Source organism: Eptatretus burgeri, chromosome 11, assembly GCF_056783735.1.
Source record: "Eptatretus burgeri isolate ZD-2024b chromosome 11, Ebu_testis_v1, whole genome shotgun sequence".
Lineage (NCBI taxonomy): Eukaryota > Metazoa > Chordata > Myxini > Myxiniformes > Myxinidae > Eptatretus > Eptatretus burgeri.
The window spans coordinates 22,082,380-22,109,124 of NC_140971.1; the positions used below are offsets into that span (position 1 = coordinate 22,082,380).

At 41.5% G+C, this 26,745-nt stretch overlaps 2 protein-coding genes across 6 annotated transcripts in view; one reads left to right on the plus strand and one right to left on the minus strand.

The window, feature by feature from the left end:
- The window catches only part of LOC147016647 (uncharacterized), a 63,450-nt gene extending 53,795 nt beyond the window's left edge, over nucleotides 1-9,655 (minus strand). For both annotated transcript variants that reach the window (XR_015049134.1, XM_085845520.1), the window contains exon 1: nucleotides 9,331-9,655. Coding sequence is in view for 1 of the 2 variants with exons in the window: in XM_085845520.1 (XP_085701646.1) it covers nucleotides 9,331-9,391 (61 nt within the window). In the remaining variant the exon portion in view is untranslated. The remainder of the gene's footprint in view (nucleotides 1-9,330) is intronic.
- LOC147016648 (uncharacterized) lies at nucleotides 1,487-23,049 on the plus strand. 4 transcript variants are annotated; one of them, XM_085845517.1, is made up of 3 exons: nucleotides 1,487-6,546; nucleotides 22,249-22,336; nucleotides 22,450-23,049. In XM_085845517.1, the coding sequence occupies exon 1, from the start codon at nucleotides 3,495-3,497 to the stop codon at nucleotides 4,659-4,661; it is 1,167 nt and encodes a 388-aa protein (XP_085701643.1). In that variant the 5' UTR covers nucleotides 1,487-3,494; the 3' UTR covers nucleotides 4,662-6,546; nucleotides 22,249-22,336; nucleotides 22,450-23,049. The 4 variants fall into 4 exon arrangements, with proteins under 4 accessions (XP_085701643.1, XP_085701645.1, XP_085701642.1 ...); XM_085845519.1 differs by having other exon boundaries at nucleotides 1,487-4,925; XM_085845516.1 differs by having other exon boundaries at nucleotides 22,249-23,049.
- Nucleotides 23,050-26,745: the final 3,696 nt, after the last annotated feature.

The window sequence follows — 26,745 nt, forward strand, 5'->3', positions numbered from 1 at the left end:
GTTTATTTACAAATAAAGGTTCAATAATTGTCAAAGAAAGTAACAATTTGATTTGGTTGAGAAAAAAAGTTAAAGTGGACTAATTAGTCTTATTAAGACACAGATTCTGAATGAAAACCAAAGATAAACATTCAGAGCACTATTGGCTTGGCATATGGTAGTAGAAGTGATGTGCGTGCATATTGACCCCGGAATCATGCACGGTTGAGTTGCCAGCTTACACTTGTTGACTCGATTCATTGTTATTCATTCAAATACTTTGAAGAGTTCTCCAATGCCCAATCAGAGGCTCCTGATACCACCAGCCTAGTTCTTGATGGGGCAGTCATTGTCCAGATGCTGAAGCCTGCGGTAGCCAAGAACTTTGATGACTATGCCCAGGATGTCTTCATACCGTACCTGTCAACAAAGCTTCAGACTGTGTCATGCCTGGACCTGGTCTGGGACCGCTACTTTGCTGATTCACTGAAAGACAGTGCAAGATCAAAGCGTGGAAAAGGAGTGCGTAGACACGTGGTCGGAGCAGCAGTTATACCTGGAAACTGGCAGAACTTCCTCCGAGTGGACACCAACAAGACCGAGCTGTTCAAGTTCCCATCAAAAGCTATCTTCAGGTGGTTTGACCAGGATGACAAGCAGCTGGTTATCACTGATGGAGAGGCAGTCCTGAGCAAGCCACCGCTGCTAGACCTGGCCTTGCTCGCCCCATGCAGCCACAAAAAAGCTGACAGTCGAATGTTGTTGCATGCATCCCATGCAGCCAACCATGGTCACCACAAGATACTGATCAAGACAGTTGACACCAATGTTGTGGTGTTGGCTGTGTCAGTGGCCCAGGGACTGCAACCAGAAGATGAACTGTGGCTAGCATTTGGCACTGGGAAGAGTTTTCAGTACCTGGCAGCCCACAAAATAGCAGCTGGCCTAGGACCAGAGAAGGCACAGGCACTCCCAATGTTTCACGCTCTGACTGGGTGTGACACTGTATCTAGCTTTGCTGGACATGGTAAGAAGACTGCTTGGACAATCTGGACCGTTCTGCCAGAACTTACAGACGCACTGCTGAAGCTATCCTCTGCACCAAGTGGCATACCAAACAATATAATGCACACCATCGAGAGGTTCGTCATATTGCTCTATGACAGAACCAGCACGTGCAACGACATTGACAAGGCCCGGAAGAAACTCTTCGCGAAGAAGAACAATGTGCAGCTGATCCCGCCAACCAAGGCAGCTCTGGAGGAGCTTGTGAAGAGGGCGGCCTACTAAGGAGGCCATGTGTGGGGTCAAACACTGCTACCAACGCCAGAGCTGCCTCCTCCATCCAGCTGGGGCTGGGTCAAGAATGACGAGGGGGTGTACGAGCCACACTGGACGAAGCTACCCAAAGCAGCCCACACCTGCTATGAGCTAGTATCGTGCAAATGCAAGAAGAGCTGTCTGAAGCGTTGCAAGTGCAAAAAGGCCGCACTTGAATGCACAGCTTTGTGTGTGTGTGAGGGAGAGTACTCACAAAATTGAGAGAATATTAATAAAGCAGACTGTGTCACTGATTCAGAACATTTAAATCAGACATCTCTCGATCAATTTCTATGAGTGAGATGTCGGTATTCATATGAATGAGACGTAGCCCATGATTCGTTTGCCACCATTCTCAACAACCACTGACTTTACATAAGCGATGTTGGTATTCATATCAATCAGACGCAGCCTGCGATTCGTTTGCCACCATTCTCAACAACCAATTTCTATGAGTGGGATAGTTATCCGGTACAACAAATAATTAGCAGCCATCTTGCAAAATGGCGGCTATCTTTAAACTTGAGGTGGCTACAGGTTATGGTTTTCTTAATTCAGCTTTTAATAAATGTTCAAACCAATGTTAGAGTGAAATTATAGTAACCGCTAGCGGCCATTTTGGAAAATGGCTGCCACAGCCATCAGCGGCTGAATTTGAGATGGCCCAATATCCATATCTGTTCATAATATATTAGGCTACTAGTGTGCCAAATTTGGTGCTTTCCTCACAAAATGCACAATTGTTATGCTAAGTTGCCCCACTACTCTATGATTTTAATGCAGAGAATAATATGACTTGAAACACCCCCTCCCATTGGGAACAGTGCTACACCACAAACACTTATTATTATTATTATTATTATTATTATTATTATTATTATAATTATTCCGATAATAAACCGGGCTCTCATGGAACGTTAGAGGTTTAGCCTTATAACTAGCCTACGTTCATGTAGTCAGGGAGCATCATAATCCCATGGGATTTTTGGTATGAAAGCAAACCACCATGCTAGACTCTTCAAGTGGACCCTAATGATTAATAAAAAGCTTGATTGCACTCTGGGAAATGGTGCGGACGTGTATTTTGAACACATTTAACATTTTTTGAAGAATGACTATTTTATGCCGCTAAAAAAGTGACATGATGTCACCCTGACCCCTCCATATACCACCACTTTTGTCATATTTGGTGGTAAATTGACCGGCATGAACCTCTGCATACTCATAGGTCATTTATTCGTCAATGTATGAGCCATATCATGAATAAATCGCACAAAAATCAAAATTTTGACCATATTTCGACTTCGGTTTCACCGTTCGCAGTTCACCAAAATACCTTTTTCTCAACAATGTGCTCACCAATCTGCTAATGAATAGTATCGCAACGTACCTATGTTATCACTAGTTGTTTTGATATTTTATACATATCATTCACTTGATAATTCAACGAGATATACCTCAAAATGTAACCCTAACCCCTAATGAATCGGAAGGTTACTCCTTCCGAGATCTGTAAATTTGGATGCATGATTTTGTAAACACATGCCACAAATCCTACTGTAGATGATTAGGTTGAGGTAGTCTTCCCATATGACTATAGTAACCATGGTATCCACTAATATAAGCATTTTCTCTCTTTCAGATGTGATGCTGCTGAAGAGCCACAAGATGATATATTCAATGCAATCTAGCTGATTCTGTATCAAAACATACTTTTATGTTTTTCACTGTTATGTTTTTCAGATGCAGCAGAACATCTGACAAGAACAGAAAGGGTCATCGGTAGTTTGTAGACACTAGATTGGAACTCCAGCATACTATTCCTCTCTTTTACCCAGTGACAGCTTATTGCGTATTCTGCTATTGCTAACAAATGCTTCCACATTCTAATACATCACCTTGTCAATATCGAAATGGAGTCAGCCACAAAAACTGTATTTCCTCCAGAGAAAGTTGCGAGAGTAGACACTGACTATTCCTTGTGTATTATTTGCCAAACAAAAAGTGCCGCAACATTAGTTCAGAGTCCCAGTGCTTACGAGAAGATATTACTCTGTATCAGAGAGCGAGCTTAGTACGGTGACAGAGACTATCCCGAAATCAGCCGGTGACTTGGAAATGTCTCCAGCCAGGACCTGCAGGAAAAATCTGCCTCATGGCACAGGAAATGTCAGCAGAATACTGTTCATGCTGGAATGCTCATCAGAGCAAAAGGACAGTACGAGAAACGATTATCATCCAAAGGAATCCATGATGAAAAATCCTCTCAGGCCTCAACTACATTTACACGCTCTCATTCAACCCCATACAAGAGTGACCTGTGTTTCTTCTGTGATCTTGGAGCAACACGTACTAATTCACTACATCTACTCGCCACTGGAAATGCAAGTGTTTCTCTTAAGGAAGCCATTGCAAAAAGTGGAGACAAACAGCTTCGTGTGAAGCTCAGTACTTCAATAAACCCCACAGACATGCATGCCATTGATGTCAAATACCACAAGCGATGTTGGGCAATTCATGTAACAAATGTTTGGCATGTCAAGAAATCATCAGAAGTTCCTCAAGCCAGTATTGTAGTTGAGGTTGCAGCAGAAATTGAGTTCCTGAGCCGAGCAGAAGGCATGATGTTGGATGGAAAGATCCTCAACATTGGTGAACTACAAGACACTTTCACTGCAATAAGATCTGCTAACAACGTGACCCATCCAGAATGCCCCCACAAGGTAATCAAGCAACTGCTGCAGAACGAAATACCCAGTACAGAGTTCAACAAACCGAAGCGCATCAATGAACCAGAACGTTGCACAATCAAAACTACCAGGGATAAAGCCATTAACCGGATGGAGGAAACAGAGATGGGGATGGAATCGGACATGAGGGTGCTATACAAAGCATCTTCATTTTTGAGGAGAGCGATACGCAAGGCCGACAAATGGACATTCACTGGAAACTTATCTGACTCTACGAGCGAGCATGTTCCAGAAGAACTCTACATATTTTATAGATGGTTAATCCAGGGCCCAAACACAACATTGTCAACAGACAAGGAATACTTCATCATCAACAAGCATGCCGTCAGTCTGGCACAAAGTACTGTGGCGAAGTACTTGTCACCACAACAAGTTAGAAACAAGGTAACGAAGACCTTCAAAATGAAACACGAGATGCCACAGCAACTGGCTATCGGAATAGCCATGAGGCAAGCCACCAGGAGCAAAAAAGTTGTTGATATGCTACATAAGTTCGGAGTGTCTGTGGAGTACAACAGATTACTCAGAATAGAAGGGCAGATACCGTCTACCATACTTCAGAGAATGGCAATCAACGAAACGATGGCCTTTACATGCCCCCAGATGTTGTGATGGGAAGATACTTGTTCTTTGCAGTCGACAATGTCGATTTTGCGGAGGACACTACCGACGGAAAAAGAACTCTTCATGCTACAGCAATGGCGATTTACCAGAGGTGTGATCCAGGCGATAAGATTCCAAAGCTTGAACGAACTGGACCAGCCCAGATGCGTTCAATCACAGATCTACCAAGCATAACCACAAAGCTGGTGGACTGTCCAAAACCAACAGCAAAGCCTCAGAGGCCATCCTATGCATCATTCTGCATCAGAGAAGGTACCAACAAATCGGAGTATCTACTTAAATGGGTGGGATTTGTTGTGCCTGGTACCACTTGTTATCGATTTTTTCATTGCTTATTTATTTTATTTCTCTTCTGGGCAATGTCTCAGGCACCTTTTGAGGGAGGAAGCTGATATTTGGACACAACAGTGAACAAATGATTTGGCTATAAAGAGTGTTTCTGATTTATTGATTAATCAATTAATCAATTAATTATTCATTTTTCGATTAATTACTTGATTTTTTAAAAAGTTAGATTCGGATGAAGCGGTGGTGGTTTTGGTATGCCATTCGGCAATTGATGGAGAAATTAATTATTTCATGATTTCAATTTATATATTTTAATTATGCAATTAATCAATCAATTATTGTACACCGCTCCCTCCCAATTCCGACTCCATGTGCTGTAAGGTGATGTTGTGCGATGGAGGATTTGTTATTTATTTATTTGACATGGGGTCGGTGGACTTTGAATGTTCCGCGACTTGTTTGTTTGTTTTTTTAACATGCAATGTCGAAGCTCGGATGAGACTAACACACAGAATGTATAACAAGGAGAGCAGGAGACAAGAGGGGCAGGAGAAGAAAGCACAAAACAGTGTGGAACAGAGACATGAGATCTGTGGAAGGGAGAGGGATGGGATTTATCCCGAGATGACCCTCAAAAATTTTCACACTGATCGGATGTCGTGTTCTACATATGCAATTATGACATCAGAACGAAGGCACATATGACGTCATAAACAAACACACTTTTTCCCCATGAGGAGTACTTGCCATGTGCAAGTTTCAATTTTTTCCTGATTGTGGTTTTAGAGATAGAGGTCCAAAGTTTTTCGGTTTTCCAACATGGCTGCCACACCATGTGACCTATGGCATCATAATTATCATTAAAACATTCCATATGAGTAGTCGCTCCGATGCTGAAAAATTCGTCGAAATCCGACAAGTGGTTGTGGAGAAAAACACCAAAGTACTGTACGTGCAAACAGACAAACAGACAAACAAATGGACCCAAATGCAATGCCCTCTCCTCTGGTGGGGGTAACAACAAAAACAATAGTAGCATTGTAACAAACCATATATTAGTCAATACTAATATTATTCACAATGATAATAATAATAGTTTCATTTGGTAATAACAATAACGAACATATAATCCCCATCCTGGCCCAAGCCAGTGACAAATCCAGGGGGTTTCTTTGTTGTCCGGAAACCCCCTCCCAACAAAAAAATATTTACCATTACAGTGGCAAACCCAGGGGTTCCCTGGTCACCCAGAACTCCTTCTCCCACGAAAGTGTGCCACAAAAAAGGCCAGAAGCCTCAGAAAAACTGTATCAATACAGTACCTAATAATCAATAAACCACTAACAGCTCAGAGTAACAAAAAACAAGATTTCAGTTTATGCTCAGTCTGTTAAGCAATGCATGTTAAAGACAGCCCAGGCATGTCTTTATATAAAAGAGCTGGCTGTCAGATCTTTAATTAGCACACAGGAATCGGGGTCATGCAGGATTTGGGAGCACATGGCACCACTCTGACTCATTTGAAAGGAAGCACATCATTTTCCTAGTGAATGACTCTAAAATCTTCTTCTTAGTTGGATTTAAGGTAAGAAACTACTAATTATAGTATTTTAACATTGTATGGTTTATTCAGACAGAACAGAGACTGAGAAACTGTCATTAGATTAATGCAAGACGTGGTATCTAAAGAAAACTCTTGATGATAATAATGAATTGATGATAGAAACAGTGTTCATAAAAAAAATACGTATAGCTTGGCCAGAGCTCCACTAAACACTGAGTAAAGGTAGTTGTATTCAAGTTGTGATATTTAACATAGTTACTAGTATTTCATATTATATAGGCACTACCATCACTCAGGTAGGTCTCACTAGACATGATATTTAAGATTGAAACTTGAAGTTTATTGAATTCAAGCTATTTTATTTTTAGTTATGCATTTAAATATTAAGTTAATTAACTTTTATAACTTTTTGCACAATACATGCATATCAAAGAATATGTGAATGTGCATTTATTTTAAAGCTGCAATAAAGTTTTCATAACGTTCATATGACTTAGATTTTCTGTTATTTGGACCCCCCCCCCCTACCCAATTCCTGGATTTGCCCTGCAAGCAAATCTTGACGTGTAGTGGTGAAAGGCAAGCTAATTCTCGAGCAGGCAGGTGTGCCACAAAGCCGTGAAGACCAATGAAAGTTTGTTCCAATGGACCAAATTGCTCACTAGTGACTCAAATGAAGAGGTCGTGGTACTTGATGGTGGTAGCTGGTTCCAATTTCCAATGGGAAAAAAAGATTGTTCAGTGTCAGGTGGCCCATTACTTCTTGTAAAAATGGTTGAGATCCTCCAGTTCTTAAGCCCTCACCATGATGTAAATACTTGGACTTGTTGATCTCCACCGTTCCATTTCTCTCATTTACATAAACAACTTGCACCCCCACCAAACACGAACCCCTAACCCACCCCCAGACTATGAATCTTCCCAAATACAGCCCCCCCTTCCCCGTACAAGTACAACCACAAGTTTTCAACTCCTTCCGCCCAGCGTTTTTTTTGTTTGTTTTTTTATTTGTTTTTTTGTAGAAATAGTCGAGGCTCATATGAGAGCGAACATACAGAACGCACAACAAGGGGGGCCGGAGACAAGAGGGGCGGGAGAGGGATGGACAAAGCAGTGGGGAACAGAGACATTAGGAGATCTGTGGATGGGAGAGGGATGGGGTGGGGAACACGGGGAATAGAAGATGCACATGACAGGGACTTTCAGCTAGGAAAGCAGGGAATTTGAAGGAGGTGGGTTTGGGGTGGATTAACGGGGGAAGAAAAGATCGAGGATTTGGATGGGGGACGATAAGAGGTGGTGGTGAATGGCTGTTTTGAAGGCGTGGAGAGAAGAATGGAATTGAAGAGAGTGTGGGAGTTTACTTCAAAGGCGGGAAAAAAAAGAGTAATGAAAGAGTGAAGGTGAGCAGTGATTGGTGATTTTGGTAGTTTTACCAGAAGGGGGTTGTTGGCGGACCATAAGCGCCCTGCAGAAATATGGGAGGGACATATTACAGACAAGCGGGGGGGGGGGTAGGGGGCGAGACTGGAGAGGAAATGGTAGAAGACAGAAAGACCACCAACCTGCCTGCGGTGAGAGTGAGAGACCCAAAGACTCGGCCTCATTGCGGGAGATGCCAATGATCCAAAATGCCTTGGTATCCACAGCATGAAGCCGAGAAAGGTGGGAGGCAGGAGCACCAGCCCAGAGGGGAGAGCAGTACTCCATCAGGCTGCGGACGAAAGCTTTGTAAGTGGTCAGCAGCTCAGGTAGGCTGAGGAAGGACTTTGCATGACAGAGGATTCCCAGTCGGCGACTGGCTTTGGAGGCCAGTTTGGAAATGTGGCTTTCTCAGGAAAGATCATGGCAGATAGTGAGACCCAGAAGCTTGAAAGAAAGGACTTATTCAAGAGGATTCTTGAGAAAGTAGATAGAGGGCGGGGTGGGGGGGGGTTCCAAATGGTCCTTTCGAAGAGACATAGTGAGAGTGTGAGATTTGTCAGGATTGAAAGACATGTTCCACGTATTGGACCAGTTTGTGATTTTATCCAGATCTGCAGTGAGCGAAGAAGCTGCGACTTGCCGGTCTGAGTGATGACAGATGGTACGGCAGAGGGTGGAGTCATCAGCAAAGAGATAAAAGGATTTTCCTGAGTCAGAGAGATCATTGATGAAAACCAGAAAAAGAACAGGGCCCAGAACGCTACCTTGAGGACTCCAGCCTGGACAGGAAGAGGGGATGAGAAAACTCCATTTAGGGCCACACGTTGACTGCTACAGCAGAAGAAGTCTGCGAGCCATGAGTGGAGATGGCCTTGGATACCATAGGAAGAGAGTTTGTTGAGCAGGGCAGGGTGCCAGACCGTGTCAAAAGCACGCGATATGCCTTGGGAGATGGCTCTGATGTCATGTTTGGCATTAAGTACCTCCATGTCCATCCTTTGTTGGGAGAGCAGAAGCAGCATATCCAGGGTAGAGTGACCTGGTGTGAAACCAAATTGATGATTGGAAATCAAGCCATTTGAGAAGAGGAAGGATTTAATGTCTGAAGCGATGATGGATTCCATAACTTGCTGATGATGGTTTAAGGATGCTAAAGAAACAGAACACACACAAACAGACATTTCTCGAATTATTACTATCATTATTATTGTAATATTTCAAACATCAGGTGCTAATTTTGTCGAGCCTAAGCCACTAATACCGCACAAAACTTGTTGCAGACAGAGGGACAAGTAAAGTACGAATGGTTTTGTCATCGGAACAACTGAAAATAAGTCACTGGTGACTTGTTTTACTTAATGTGGTGGTTTCTCTTTTCACCTTGCTGCGATGAAGGGACAGCGAAGAAGGCGAAGAACACCGAGAATCTGAGCAGATCCATTGTGGAGGAGTCTGGAGGAGCAGGAAGGTGAAGATGGATAAGGTGTCTCCGATTAGGGCGAGCGACTCGGTGCACCTTTACCTGCTGGGCACCGAAACGCGGCAGGTGTCGCGCCTGGTGGTGCGTACGCGTGCCCGTGCTGAGTGATCCGAGTGGATGGAGTGAAACAGCTTGTGGCCAAATCGAGGGGTGTGAAGGAAAGAGAGCCGTTCAGTAAACAAGCTAGAACATGTGAGCAGAAGTCAAAAGCACTTTACATGGCTATCTCGAGGCCAAGAGCCACCGTCACAAAGTGCAGTTTAATCATTATCGAATGGGGGAGATTGCCCTCCCTCCATTTACAGTAGATGCTTGAATCAGCTGAACTCAGCTTTCCATCTTTTTAAGCTTGCTGATTTTGCAGAACCATGCCCGTTTGATCGCAATCTGTCAAAATAAGGTCCAGCTGTATATGCAGTTGTCATGGCTATGTACATCACAATATGCACATTTCGTCCTGGATATGCACCCGTGGGTCTTCACTCTTGTCGTTCAATCAAAGGACCTATGTAATATTGCCTTGAGTGCGTAGTTTCAGAACTTTCAACCACATAACAAAAGCAGAACGGCATCGGTAGAGCAGTACCACCGCCAGACTGAACAGTTTATGTGTTTGTATCCCACTGATGGGTCAGATCTGGATCCGGATTGGAACAAAAATCGAATCCGCTTGTTCTTGTCACCTAACCAACTCATCCACCCAAGTTTTGTCATAACTTGTCCACAACTTTTTGAGATATCATGACATATATCGTTTTTGGCCACATCTCCCAATGGTGAATCATTAAGAAAAATTCTCAGATCCGGATCTTCACCAAAATCTAATTAATCCATCCTTGTCACACACCCTACCTGTCCAACAAGTTTCATCTGAATCCGTCCTTTACTTTTTGAGAATTGCTGCTCACAGACAGACAGACAAATAGGGGTGAAAACATAACTTCTCGTGGTCCAATGGCTAGAGTTCATGGCTGCAAGGTCTGGGAAAGCATAGAAGTACTTTGTATGAGTCGACTAATTTTTTTTTAATCTTGTTGGAGTGCTGCGGAGTGGTGTTCCATGATAAGTGGACAACACTGAAGAATGGCAACCGCTGTCACAGTCTGGTACATGATAGAACATTGCAGAGAGCATTTACAGGACTTACTCTGCGTACCTACCCATCCCTTCACTGACGGATTTAATTGAATGGCAGCATGTTGAACTTCACAATCATATTGCATGTCTATCTGTGAGTATATGAATATATATATATATATATATATATATATATATATATATATATATATATATATATATATATATATACATATAAACACACACACATACTGCATGACCAAAAGTATATGGACACCTGGTTGTCCAACATCTCATTCCAAAATCATGGGCAATAATATGGAGTTGATCCCCCTTTGCTGCTAAAACAGCCTCCACTCTTCTGGGAAGACTTTCCACTACATGTTGGAACATTGCTGTGGGGATTTGCTTCCATTCAGTCACAAGGGCATAAGTGAGGTCACCGGTGACTTAGATAGGGCACTGATGTCGGACGATTAGGTCTGGCTCGCAGCCGATGTTCCAATTCATCCCAAGGGATGAGGTCAAGGCTCTGTTCAGACCAGTCGTGTTCTTCAACACCGATCTCAACAAACCATATCTGTATGGACCTCGTTTTGTGCATGGGGGCATTGTCATACTGAAACAGGAAAGGGCCTTCCCCAAACTGTTGCCACAAAGTAGGAAGCACAGAATCGTCTGGAATGTCATTGTATGCTGTAGCATTAAGATTTCCCTTCTCTAGAACTAAGGTCCTAGCCCAAACCATGAAAAACAGCCCCAGACCATTCTTCCTCCTCCACTAAACGTTGCAGTTGGCACGATGCATGCGGGCAGGTAGCATTCTCCTGGCATCCGCTCAACCCAGATTCGTCCGTCGGACTGCTGGATGGTGAAGCGTGATTCATCACTCCAGAGAACGCGTTTCCACTGTTCCAGAGTCGAATGGCGGTGAGCTTTCACCACTCCAGCTGACACTTGGCATTACACATGGTGATCTTAGGCTTCTGTGCAGCTGCTCGGCCATGGAAACCCATTTCATGAAGCTCTCAACGAACAGCGCTTGTGTTGACGTTGCTTCCAGAGTCAGTTTGGGACTCTGTTGTGAGTGTTGCAACTGACGACAGACAATTTTTCTGCACTTCGTGCTTCAGCACTCGGCGGTCCCATTCTGTGAGTTTGTGCGGCTTACCACTTCACGGCTGAGCTGTTGTTGCTCCGAGATGTTGCTGCTTCACAATAACAGCACTTACAGTTGACTGGGGCAGCTCTAGCAGGGCAGAAATTTGATGAACTGACTTGTTCAAAAGGTGGCATCCTGCCACGTTGAAAGTCACTGAGCTCTTCAGTATGGCCCATTCTACTGGCAATGTTTGTCTATGGAGATTGCATGGCTGTGCACTTGATTTTATAGACTCATCCCCTCTTCTGTCATCCCCTCTTCCTGTCTCAACCCCTCTTCCAATTGAGTTCTCTCATCCCCTCTTCCTGTCCAGGCTGGAGTTCCTCCAGGCAGTATTCTGGGCCCTGTTCTTTTTCTGGTTTTCATCAACGATCTCTCTGACTCTCTGGAAAATCCTCTTTATCTCTTTGCTGATAACTCCACCCTCTATCGTATTATTTGTCATCCCTCAGATTGGCAGGCAGCAGCCTCTTCACTCAATGCAGATCTGGATAAAAGCACAAGCTCGTCCAACACGTGGAACATGTCTTTCAATCCTGACAAATCTCACACTCTCACGATGTCTCTCCAAAAGGACCATTTGGAACCCCTCCCCCCCCATCTACTTCCCCCATCTACTTTCTCAACAATCTGCTGGACGAGGTCCTTTCATTCAAGCTTCTGGGTCTCACTATCTGCCATGATCTTTCCTGGGAAAACCACATTTCCAACCTGGCCTCCAAAGCCAATCGCCGACTGGGAATCCTCCGTCGTGCAAAGTCCTTCCTCAGCCCACCTGAGCACATACAAAGCTTTCATCCACAGCCTGATGAAGTACTGCTCTCTCCTCTGGGCTGGTGCTCCTGCCTCTCACCTTTCTCGGCTTCACGCTGTGGAATCCAAGGCATTTAGGATCATTGGTATCTCCCGTGAAGAGGCTGAGACTTTGGGCCTCTCACTCTCACACTACAGGCTGGTCAGTGGTTTTTCTGTCTCCTACCGTTTCCTCTCCAGTCTCGCCCCCCCTGCTCTGTATGCAATATGCCCCCCCACCCCATATTTCCACAGGGGGCTCAAGGTCTGCCAGCAACCCCCTTCTGGTAAAACTACCAAAATCATGTATCACTGCTCACCTTCACTCTTTTATTGCTCCTTTTTCCCACGTTTGGAATAAACTCCCTCACTCTATTCAATCCCATTTTTCCCTCCAAACCTTCAAAACAGCCGTTCACCACCATCTCTTATCTTCCCCCATCAAACACCATGATCTTTTCTACCCCCGTTAATCCACCCCAAGCCCACCTCCTTCAAATTCCCTGCTTTCCTTCCTGAAAGTCCCTGTAATGTCCATCTTGTATACCCCATGTTCCCCGCCGCATCCCTCTCCCTTCCACGGATCTCCTAATGTCTCTGTTCCCCACTGTTTTGTCCATACCTCTCACATGAGCCTCGACAATGTAAAAATAAATAAATAAGAGAGCAAATACCTATTTTGGTTGTTGAACTCTCCCCCCCCCCTTCCGTACACCCCTTAATGAGGGTAGATTTTGATGCGGTCCATACACTTTGGTACATTACGGGTGATGAAGGTTGTGGTCAAGTTTCATCGAAATTGTTTGTGTAGTTTTGGAGAAGACAGCAAATACCTTTTTGGGGGAGGGGGGGGGTCAAAAACCCCCCATATACCCCATTGATGAGCGCAGATTTTGATGCGGTCCATACACTTTGGTACATTACGGGTGATGAAGGTTGTGGTCAAGTTTCATCGAAATTGTTTGTGTAGTTTTGGAGAAGACAGCAAATACCTTTTTTGGGGAGGGGGGGTCATAAACCCCCCATATACCCCATTGATGAGCGCAGATTTTGATGCGGTCAATAAACCTTCATGAGGCATCAGATATGAAGCTTGTGGCCAAGTTTCATCAAAATCGTGTGTTTGGTTCAAGCGATAATGACTGAAATGTTTATGGACTGACTCACTCACTCACCTACGGACACTGCTCGATCGCATAAGCTCACCTGATTAAAGTCCAGGTGAGTTAAAAATTCCCTACCAGATCGACTCCAGCTGAACGTCATACCTGGCCAGCCCGTTCGTGAAAGATTTGGGTAAAACTCTCCACTGCCAATCCCACAAAAGGTAGGATAATTGAGGCGGTTAAAGTCGTAGTAGTAGTAGTCGTAGTAGTAGTCGTTGAAGAGGAGGAAACTTTGCTCATGAATCCCCTTCAATACCGAAAATATACACGGCCTACACTCAAAACCTCGAAAACGGCCATTTCGACGTTTAACATGTCCACAATCATGAAAGCCATCTTGTGGCAAAAGCTTGTAACTGAACATCACAGATCAAAGTTTAATCAGTTGCAAGTTTCACTCCAATATCTTTCTTGTGTACACATTTGCCAAAAAAAAACCAATCATATATAATGGAGGTTCTCTACTTTATTAACTGCCACCATAAAGAGCATGTTACTTAAGTAGATTCTTGCTCTTCCATGAGCCTTTACTTTATGTACAGGGTGGCCACAATATCTTGTCACCCCCTTGCAAAAATTGACATTTCTTTTTATCACATGAGCTGACAACACTGAAGTGTTCTTCAAGTTTATACCACATATATTTGCAGTACTCTAGCTTTATGACACATTTTACAGCAAATGACACCAGCCTTCAGTGCCTTTTGGACCGTTTGTGTTCCATCATTGGCATTGCAAAGAATCACTTTGTGCCATGATCTGTGAATTGTCACTTTTAGGAAGGAAGTGTTACTTCACATGGTTACGTTTACCCCATCTGAAAAAAGAAAACAAATTAACGCTCAGCCCACAAAGGCATTGCCACAATTTTTAAAAGGGTGATGAGACATTGTGTCCACCCTGTAGAATACAAGACAGCCAACCACTCTTCATTTAAGCAACCCTTCAGTGGCTGAGGGAAGAAGCTGCCACACGTGTTGCATTCTTCGGGATTCTCTACTTTCACGAAGCCCCAAATCTAAGTTTAGTCTGTTGGTCAATCTCACGACACCTGATGGTAAACCTGATGATTCCTGATGGTAAATCTTTCGACACCTGATGGTAAATCTGGAAATACCTGATGGTAAATCTTGTGATGCCTGATGGTAAATATTGTGATGCCTGTTGGTAAATCTGGCAATTCCTGATAGTAAATCTTGTCATACCTGATGGTAAATCTGGCAATGCCTGATGGTAAATCTTGACACCTGATGGTAAATCTTGCAAAACCTAATGGTAAATCGTGTGATACTTGATGGTAAACCTTTTCATACCTGGTGGTAAAACTTGTGATTCCTGATGGTAAATCTTGTCATACCTGATGGTAAATCTGGCAATGTCTGATGGTAAATCTTGTCATACCTGATGGTAAATCTGGCAATGCCAGATGGTAAATCTTGTCATACCTGATGGTAAATCTTGTCATACCTGATGGTAAATCTTGTGATGCCTGATGGTAAATCTTGTCAAACCTGATAGTAAATCTGGCGATTCCTGATGGTAAATCTTGTCATACCTGATGGTAAATCTGGCAATGCCTGATGGTAAATCTTCACACCTGATGGTAAATCTTGCAAAAGCTAATGGTAAATCGTGTGATACTTGATGGTAAACCTTTTCAAACCTGATGGTAAATCTGAGAATGCTTGATGGTAAATCTTGTCATACCTGATGGTAAATCTGGCGATTCCTGATGGAATATCTTGTCATACCTGATGGTAAATCTGGCAATGTCTGATGGTAAATCTTGACAGCTGATGGTAAATCTTGCAAAACCTAATGGTAAATCGTGTGATACTTGATGGTAAACCTTTTCATACCTGATGGTAAATCTTGTGATTCCTGATGGTAAATCTTGTCATACCTGATGGTAAATCTGGCGATTCCTGATGGTAAATCTTGTCATACCTGATGGTAAATCTGGCAATGTCTGATGGTAAGTCTTGACAGCTGATGGTAAATCTTGCAAAACCTAATGGTAAATCGTGTGATACTTGATGGTAAACCTTTTCATACCTGATGGTAAATCTTGTCATTCCTGATGGTAAATCTGGCAATGCCTGATGGTAATTCTTGTCATACATGATGGTAAATCTTGTCATACCTGATGGTAAATGTGGCAATGCTTGATGGTAAATCTTGCCATACTTGATGGTAAATCTTGTGATGCCTGATGGGAAATCTTGTCATACCTGATGGTAAAACTGGCAATGTCTGATGGTAAATCTTGTCATACCTGATGGTAAATCTTGTGATGCCTGATGGTAAATCTTGTGATGCCTGATGGTAAATCTGGCGATGCCTGATGGTGAGTCTTATGATGCCTGATGGTAAATCTTGTGATATCTGATGGTAAATCTTGTGATGCCTAATGGTAAATCTTTTGATGCCTGATGGTAAATCTTGCGATACTTGATGCTAAATCTTGTGATACTTGAGGGTAAATCTTGTGATACTTGAAGGTAAATCTTGTGATACCTGATGGTAAATCTTGCAAAACCTAATGGAAATCGTGTGATACTTGATGGTAAATCTTTTCATACCTGATGGTAAATCTTGTGATACCTGATGGTAAATCTTGCAAAACCTGATGGTAAATCTTGTGATACTTGATGGTAAATCTTGTGATTCCTGATGGTAAACCTTATGATTCCTGATGGAAAATCTTTTTATACCTGATGGTAAATCTTTTCATACCTGATGGTAAATCTTGTTATCCCTGATGGTAAATCTCATGATACCTGATGGTAATTCTTGTGATACCTGATTGTAATTCTTGTGATATCTGATGGTAAATCGTGTGATACCAGATGGTAAATCTTGCAAAACCTGATGATAAATCTTGTGATACTTGATGGTAAATCTTGTGATACCTGATGTTAAACCTTATGATTCCTGATGGTAAATCTTTTCATACCTGAGGGTAAATCTTGTGATACCTGATTGTAAATCTCACGACACCTGATTGTAAATCTCACGATACCTGATGGCGAATCTTGTGATACCTGATGGCAAATCTTGTGATACTTGATGGCAAATATTGTGATACCTGATGGCAAATCCTGTGATACCTGATGGTAAATGTCACGATACCTGATTGTAAAACCTCATGATACCTGATGGTAAATCTTGTGATACCTGATGGTAAATCTTGTGATGCCTGATGGTAAATCTTGTAAAACCTGATGGGAAATCTTGTGATACTTGATGGTAAATCTTGTGATACGTGATGGTAAATATCACAAAACCTGAGAGTAAATCTTGCGACATGTGATGGTAAATCTTGCCATATCTGATGGCAAATATTGTGATACCTGATGGCAAATCCTCTGATACCTGATGGTAAACCTTATGATTCCTGACGGTAAATCTTGTGATACTTGAAGGTAAATCTTGTGATACCTGATGGTAAATCTTGCAAAACCTGATGGGAAATATTGTGATACTTGATGGTAAATCTTGTGATACCTGATGGTAAATATCACAAAACCTGAGAGTATATCTTGCGACATGTGATGGTAAATCTTGTGACATCTGATGGTAAATATTGTAATATCTGATGGTAAATCTTGTGATACCTGATGGTAAATCTTTTCATTCCTGATGGTAAACCTTTTCATATCTGATGGTAAATCTTGTGATTCCTGATGGTAAATCTTTTGATACCTGATGGTAAATCTTGTGATACTTGAAGGTAAATCTTGTGATACCTGATGGTAAATCTTGTGATACTTGAAGGTAAATCTTGTGATACCTGATGGTAAATCTTGTGATACCTGATGGTAAATCTTGCAATACCTGATGGTAAATCTTGTGATACCTGATGGTAAATCTTGCAAAACCTAATGGAAATCGTGTGATACTTGATGGTAAATCTTTTTATACCTGATGGTAAATCTTGTGATACCTGATGGTAAATCTTTTGATACTTGATGGTAAACCTTTTCATATCTGATGGTAAATCTTGTGATTCCTGATGGTAAATCTTTTGATACCTGATGGTAAATCTTGTGATACTTGAAGGTAAATCTTGTGATACCTGATGGTAAATCTTGTGATACTTGAAGGTAAATCTTGTGATACCTGATGGTAAATCTTGTGATACTTGAAGGTAAATCTTGTGATACCTGATGGTAAATCTTGTGATACCTGATGGTAAATCTTGCAATACCTGATGGTAAATCTTGTGATACCTGATGGTAAATCTTGCAAAACCTAATGGAAATCGTGTGATACTTGATGGTAAATCTTTTCATACCTGATGGTAAATCTTGTGATACCTGATGGTAAATCTTGCAAAACCTGATGGTAAATCTTGTGATACTTGATGGTAAATCTTGTGATTCCTGATGGTAAACCTTATGATTCCTGATGGTAAATCTTTTCATACCTGATGGTAAATCTTGAGATACCTGATGGTAAATCTTGTACTACCTGGTGGTAAATATTGAGATGCCTGGTGGTAAATGTTGCCCTTGGATATTATTCAACCATAGATTCCCAAAAGATGTGTTTTCCCCACATTATCTGACACTATTTCATGTATTTGGGTCGCTTCTCACGCTTCCCATTTACGTGGGTATTAAATTTTTATTTGTTTTCTTTTTCTTAGGAAATACAAGAAGGTTCAATACAGGAGGAAGGCATCAGGCCCAACTTTGTTTCTGCCAATATCCATCTACCCATCTATCTCTAGGTACCTATCTAATTCCAGTTTAAATCTTTCTACCATTTCATCTGCCACCACCCCCTCTCGCCTGGGAGACCATTCCATGGATTAACTACTCTCTGAATGAAAGACCTTTGCCTTAAAGTCGTTAGCACTCTCCACTTCTTCACTCTCAAGCTATGGACCCTGGTCTAGCTCTTGGTATCCACAGGTATTTTGCTGAAAAACTTTTCCACACTTATTCTGTCTATACCGTTCATTATGTCGAAGATCTCCAGCAGATCCCTTCATAATCACTTCATATGTAATGAATATAAGCCCTGTCTTCAGCTGCTCCTCAAAGCTGAGTCCACATCGACCCAGAATCATTTGAGTAACTGTATGCTGAACTCCCTTCCTCAGATGTGGTGACCAAAACTGAATACAATCTAATATATAAAAGGAGCAAGGTCTCGGCGTGCCTGCATGAATGCCTGCGTCTGTCCATCAACAATTGTACTATTGGGGATACTATTAACCAAGCAATATCGGTACCATCTACACAGCGCAGGATAGCAATACCCGCATACACACATATATGTGCACGCAGCATATAATGTGCTGCACAGACACGTGTGAGGAGAGTTTGTTTCCTGGCATTTTGATCCGTCATTTTGTCAAAAACGAAAATCCGATGGCGCTCACTTACACTTCCTCACACATCGGCGGTCTGTCGGCGACTGACAGCTTCTGTAGGCGGGAAAATATTCACGCATACGAATTAGGATCGCCTACATACGTGCACCGAACCACGCCTCCCAAGCTTCATTTGCTTACGCGCGAAAAATTAAGGTTGGATACATTTTGAACACACCTCGTATATGTAAAAAAAATACCCTGCGCAGACAGTAACCATCTCCGATTTTGAAAATTCCTCCTAGAAAAAAAGTTATGACGTCAAAATATCTCCGCGAATGGAAATCGCCTAAAAATTATCTCCGAAACTAGACAAGCTTTTTGAATTCTGTTTGCGGGAATCGAACAGGGCATTAGCAGAGATGAATTACCGCACATATCTGATGAAGCACATATCTGATATCATCACTATGACGTCCTATCAATCTTTATGACGTCATTCCTATTTTTTGACTTTTTTCTTTCACAACCCAGAGTTTTCATCGGATCTTCGTGAAACTTGCCAGGTATATGCAGAAAGCCCATGCGCAGGCAGTAACCATCTCTGATTTTGGAAATTCTTCCTAGAAAAAAGTTGACTTCATAATATTGCCGCTAATGGAAATGGCCTATACCATTATCTCTGAAACTAGGCAAGCTGTTTGAATTTTGTTTGTGGGAATCAAGCAGGGCATTAGCACAGATAATTATTTATCGCAAACCTGATACATCACAATGACGTCATATTCGTTTTTATGACGTCATCATGAAGAGGACGAGGATCTTAGCTCATTTGAACTTTTTTTTTTCTTAGCAATTATGCAAAGATTGATATTCCTGTCAGTGAAGTGACGGGTCTCACATTCTAGTATTCTAGATGAGGCCTCACTCTATTCCTATGCAGTGTTAACACGGCCTTTTATATATATATATATATATATATATATATCTTCTTCTTCCTCTTTCGGCTTGCTCCCGCTAGGGGTCGCCACAGCGGACCAACTGTCTCCATTTTGCTCTATACCGGTGGCGGTTGTTGGTAACCCGGGCCTCGACCGATCCGGTATGGAAATTCGTTTTGTTGTCCGCATAATGATTTGGCATAGGTTTTTACGCCGGATGCCCTTCCTGACGCAACCCTGGTCGCCTCTTACGACACACAGGGATATATATGTATATATGTATATATGTATATATGTATATATGTATATATATGTCAATACATATCAATATATGTATATATGTATATATGTATATATGTATATCAATATATGTATATATGTATATATGTATATATATGTATATATGTATATATGTATATATGTCTATATGTATATATGTATATATGTATATATGTATATATATATATATATATATATATATATATATATATATATATATATATATATATATATATACATAACTTATCCCCCTACTAGTATAACCTAAGACCCTGTTTGCCTTTACCTTTAGCTACCTGGCATTGTCCTGCCTGCATAACTCCCATATCTATTACCACCCCCAGATCCTTCTCCTGTGTGACACACTTCATGATTGAGCCTTGTATCATGTAATCTCTATTTTCATTATTCTTACCCATCCCAAGCACCTTAGATTTGTTTATGTTAAATTCCATCTGCTAATCTTTTGCCAAATCTATGCCAGTATAAATACTTTCCTGAATCTGATCACCACTCCCTTGGCTATCCACATTACCTCCAAGCTTTGCCTCATCAGCAAGTTTGGAAAGCCTACTCTTCACCCCACTATCCAAATCATTGATGTATTAAATAATGACTAACTCGCAAAGAATCCAGTGAATTAATTAAATGAAGGGATCTGCTGGAGATATTCGACACAATGAAGGGTATAGACAGAATAAGTGTGGAAAAGTTTTTCAGCAAAATACCTGTGGATACTAAGAGCTAGACCAGGGTCCATAGCTTGAGAGTGAAGAAGTGGAAAGTGCTAACGACTTCAAGGCAAAGGTCTTTAATCCAGAATCCAGTTAATTAAAGAAGTTAATTCCCCCCACATTTACGATTTATCACTTTTAAGAAAGGGTTCCACCAGGTGGCGTTATATGATGCACATTCAATAATAGCGAGTCATACCCACTACCAGAAGGATTTTTTGGCAGAATTGACATTGTTTCCCACCCGAAAGGGGGTCAATAAACCGAGCTGCCAATCAACCCGTAGTCCCAGCTGCTCCGATTCCTCATTCAGCACATCGAGGGCCCCAACAAGGATATCCAGCATCTCCACAAGGATGACTGCATCATCTGCGAATCAATTTCAGAGATCTTGACATTCGCAAGTCCTATACTGCAGCTTGATCTCTCCAACATCTTCCCCAGATTCCAGTCCATGCAAGCATTGAATACTTGCATGTAGAAAGGGTGGCAGTATTTATCAGAGTTCCAATTTGCACAATTCCAGAAAGGCCTCTTCAGTTTGTACCATTAAAGAGGAGGTAGTTTTCTTCTCAAAGCATGAGGCAATCAGTGAGGATGCCTTTTGTGAGGGCAGTGTTATAGTAGCACAATTGAAAACTACTTTAATAACAAATAACATAAGTCCAACAAAAATCCATAATTTTTTCCACCATCCTCTAAAGATCCCTTTTAGTCAAGAAAAATATTCCATCATCTGTATAATAATTATCATAGTGAGCTGTTTCTTCTTTAATTTTTCCCATTTTTCTTCTTCTCAAACTTGCACTGTGGTTTGATTCGTCTGGGATACAAGTACAACATTCACAACTAATCAGAGCACAGGCTTCCCCCTGTGGAGCAAGTACTAAATCCAAAGCAATTAAATTTTGCACAGTTCCCATTTGTATTGCAATCATTTTAACATTCATATCTGCGAAACTATCCACAGTTTCATTCACAAGCAGCTCCAAAGCAGCTGCCAGTTTTTATTATTATCCCGCCCCTCGGAGGGGTTATTATCCCGCCCTCCAATCAGAGCGGGATATTGTAATCGTCCGCCTTGTTACTTACGAAATCGAAAGATTTCGTAAGTATATTGATGACTTCCATCCTCTGTGTGTTTGTTTGTTTGTGTTTGTTTGTGTGTGTTTGTGTGTTTGTTTGTAGGCACGATAACTCGAGAACGGAAGAAGCTACCAATGTCAAATTACACCACATGATTCAGGAGCATGATGGCTAGTGCTGATTAGATTTTGGTCAAAATCGGTCAAAGGTCAAGGTCACAGTGAGGTCAAACATTCGATTTTTGATGGTTTTGTACAGAATCACCGTAGAAACTTCTGGTTTGCGTCGCTACCTTCTCTAGAGACAGCTTTGATGAGACAAGGTCAGAGGTGAAGTTGACGATTTCGTAAGTACCAGTCCATGACTGCTTGTTTTTCTGTTTGTTACTTACAAAGTCTAAAGATTTCGTAAGTTTATTGATGACTTCCGTCCTCTGTTTGTGTGTGTGTTTGTTTGTAGGCACGATAACTCAAGAACGGAAGAGGTTACCAATGTCAAATTACACCACTTGATCCAGGAGGGTGATGTCTCATGCTGATTAGATTTTGGTCAAAATCGGTCAAAGGTCAAGGTCACAGTGAGGTCAAACATAATTCCGTAAATTCATGTGGAGAAATGGAGTATTTTTGCTTCGGTCGATGTTACGAGTTCGTTTTAACTTAGATTTTAATTTTGTCTTCGGTTTTTTGCGATCGCTTAGGACGCTTAATACTCGGTTGTCGAAATTCTGGTAAAAAATCGGATGTTTTGGAGACGTTTTAAGATTGTATAAAAAATATTTCACTCACCACGTCACGGCTCGTCACGTGGTGCAGCGCGCTCGAGCAGACGCGGCGTTGAGTCACGTAAAGGTTTTGCGTGTGCGCGCAGACGGTGTTTTCGATAAAGATGGTGTTTAAAAGTGATTTTTATCCCAATAAAGGTTATCCTCGCATGCCTGACTGACTAAGCCGTCGGATTATGTAAAGATTGTTGGTGGACGGCCGAATATTACGGTTTTGTGACTTTGATAAAATAATATTAAATAATTGCATGGAGAAATGGAGATTTTTGCTTTGGTCGACGTTACGAGTTCGTTTTAACTTGGATCGCAATTCTGTTTTCACTTTTGGTAACGGTTAAGTATGCTTAACAGTCGGTTGTCGAAATTCTGGTAAAAATCGGATGTTTTATGAGATTTATGTCCGGTGTCGTATCTGAGGTTGAACTGAAGATGATGCTAATAATGGGGATTGTAACACACAGCATTACGCGCTCGTTTTAAAGTCATTTTCAATCCTGTCTTCAATTTTGGTCACGGTTAAGTATGCTTAACACTCGGTTGTCGAAATTCTGGTAAAAATCGGATGTTTTATGAGAGGTTTGGAACAGAATCATCGTAGAAACTTCTGGTTTGTGTCGCTACCTTCTCTGGAGACAGCTTTTATTCGACAAGGTCAGAGGTCAAGTTTATGATTTCGTAAGTACCAGTCTATGACTGCTTGTTTGTTTGTCTGTCTGTCTGTCTGTTAGCAACTTTACGGTAAAACGGCTTTAGCAAACACTATCAAATTTAATCCACAGGTGGGCAATGAACCTTGGACGACCCCATTAACTTTTGGGTCCAATTGAAGCAAAGGTCAAGGTCAAGGTCACAAAAAGATCAAAATCGTTTTTCGCTCATAACTTCGTCAAAAATGATCTGATTTACTTCAAACTAAGCTTATAGTGAACCTTATTCTATTTGTCACTTATAATCCTACCCATTCCTATCGTGAAAAATGCATATTTGTGAAGATCAGTGGGGTCCGAAGTTTTGGGGGTCATGGCCATCGGTCAAAATTACAAATTTTCCATTAAAACTAAAACATGGTTACGAAAATACAACTTAACGGCAAAACGGCTTTAGCAAACACTATCAAATTTAATCCACAGGTGGGCAATGAACCTTGGACGACCCCATTAACTTTTGGGTCCAATTGGATCAAAGGTCAAGGTCAAGGTCACGAAACGATCAAAATCGTTTTCGCTCATAACTTCGTCAAAAATGATCTGATTTACTTCAAACTAAGCTTATAGTGAACCTTATTCTATTTGTCACTTATAATCCTACCCATTCCTATAGTGAAAAATGCATATTTGTGAAGATCGGCAGGGTCCGAAGTTTTGGGGGTCATGGTCATCGGTCAAAATTACAAATTTTCCAATATGAATCAAACAAGTGGTGCCAGGCACAACAAATCCCGCCCATTTAAGACATAAAGTTATTTTGGGGATCAAATTTAAATTTGATACATCCTTAACCTGAATATTGATTATAAGGAATAGAATAAGGACTATTTTAGTCTTCGTTTGAACTCAATTAAACCATTTTTGACGAAGTTATGAGCGAAAAACATTTTGACCTTTTCGTGACCTGACCTTGACCTTTGAGATAATTAGACCCAAAAGTTAAGGGGATTGTCTGAGGTTCATTACCCACCTGTGGATACAATTTGACAGTTTTTGAGCCAGCCGTTTTCCCGTAAAGTTGTATTTTCGTAACCATGTTTTAGTTTTAATGGAAAATTTGTAATTTTGACCGATGGCCATGACCCCCAAAACTTCTGACCCTACCGATCTTCACAAATATGCATTTTTCATGATAGGAATGGGTAGGATTATAAGTAACAAATAGAACAAGGTTCACTATAAGCTTAGTTTGAAGTAAATCAGATCATTTTTGCCGAAGTTATGAGCGAAAAACGATTTTGATCTTTTCGTGACCTTGACCTTGACCTTTGATTCAATTGGACCCAAAAGTTAATGTGGTCATCCAAGGTTTATTGCCCACCTGTGGATTAAATTTGATAGTGTTTGCTAAAGCCATTTTGCCGTAAAGTTGCTAACAGACAGACAGACAAACAAACAAGCCGGTAGGCGGACATGGGAAGTCGACTACACCATAGAACCTGAGGCGATGGGCCTGTTCGATGAGGAATGACCTGAAGATTAAGCACAAGAAAATTAATGATTCTAGCTTCAAGGGTTAATGCTGCAGATTGTTTTTTCGTTAAAATACCCCCACATTTAGAGGTTTTTTTGGGCCGTTCCTAGGCAACGGAGGACTCCATAGCAACGGTTCTTTCTCACACATGACTAGGACATACCATGAACCTACCATACCAGTTTCATGTATATCTGACTCATAGTCTCTGAGATATAACGAACTTCGTTTTTTTTATTGTTTTCGACCACGGTTCATTCAAAGTCTATCTTCTCTGACAGTTTTCATAGGATCTGGCTGGAAATTTTTGACAATATGGCTGAATGTACTGCCCACCGTTGCTCGTGGCCCGATTTTTGATTTTCAAAAAAATTGATTTTTCAAAAATTTCAAAGTCCCGTTGCTAGGCAACAGTGGTGTCCATAGCAACGGTTCTCATTTGCACACAGCTAGGTCATGGTATGAACCTACCAACCAAGTTTCATCGAAATCGCCATTGTATTAACGGAGCACTGGACCAAACAGAGGGACAGACAGACAGACAAGCCAATAGGTGGACATGGGTAGTAGACTACCCAATAGAACGTGACGCGATGGGCCCATTCGATGGTGAATGACCTGAGGATTAAGCACAAAAAAATTCATGATTCTAGCTTTAAGGGTTAATGCTGCAGATTGTTTTTTCGTTAAAATACCCCCACATTTAGAGGTTTTTTGGCCGTTGCTAGGCTATGGAGGGTCCATAGCAATGGTTGTTTCTCACACATAACGAGGACGTACCATGAACCTACCATACCAGTTTCATGTATATCTGACTCAGTCTCTGAGATATAACGAACTTCGTTTTTTTATTGTTTTTGCCCAGGGTTCATTCAAAGTCTGTCTTCTCCGACAGTTTTCATAGGATCCGGCTGGAAATTTTTGACAATATGGCTGAATGTACTGCCCACAGTCGCTCGTGGCCCGATTTTTGATTTTCGAAAAAATTAATTGTTTATGATTTTTCAAAAATTTCAAAGTCCCGTTGCTAGGCAACGGTGGTGTCCATAGCAATGGTTCTCATTTGCACACAACTAGGTCATGGTATGAACCTACCAACCAAGTTTCATTGAAATCGCCATTGTATTCACTGAAATCGCCATTTTAAAAGCTGATAATAAGGGTAGAACAAATCTCAAAAAAAAATTTTTGGAAAAAAGTGTTTTTTTTCGACTCGATCAACTACCCAACAGACAAACATATCGACGGAAATACTGATAATAAGGGTAGAACAAATCTCAAAAAAAAAAATTTGAAATTTTTTTTTTGGGCTGGATCGACTACCCAACAGACAAACAAACCAGACGATTACAATATCCCGCTCCCTCCCTTAGGGAGGGATTGGGATAATAACCCGGGTTACCTGCACGAAGCAAAAAAACACATCTGTTGATGATTACAAACATCTCCCAGCACTGGAAAACATGGGGACAGGAACACTACACTGTAAATGGTGAAGACTTGAAACACCTTCTCCCACCTATAGGGGGCGCTACATGATACACATTTACATAGAGAATTTGCAAAGATAAAAACATCTCAAAACATTAATTGTGGTCATGCTGATTCGGTGAAACAAGTCTGGATGAAAACAGCCCAGAACTGTAGGAGTGGCGTGACCAACAAAAAAACACACAAACACTGTTCTGTGAATTCTAGGACAGATTTACGAAAAGTATTACACCCCAGAAGACGTGAAGGTTTGGAAAAGTTTGGATACCGACAACCAGTTGAAGTCTGCTGGATCAGTG

What these genes read in the sequence shown, in the direction of transcription:
- LOC147016648 (XM_085845516.1), top strand. Translation starts at nt 3,495, where the DNA reads ATGCTCATCAGAGCAAAAGGACAGTACGAGAAACGATTATCATCCAAA.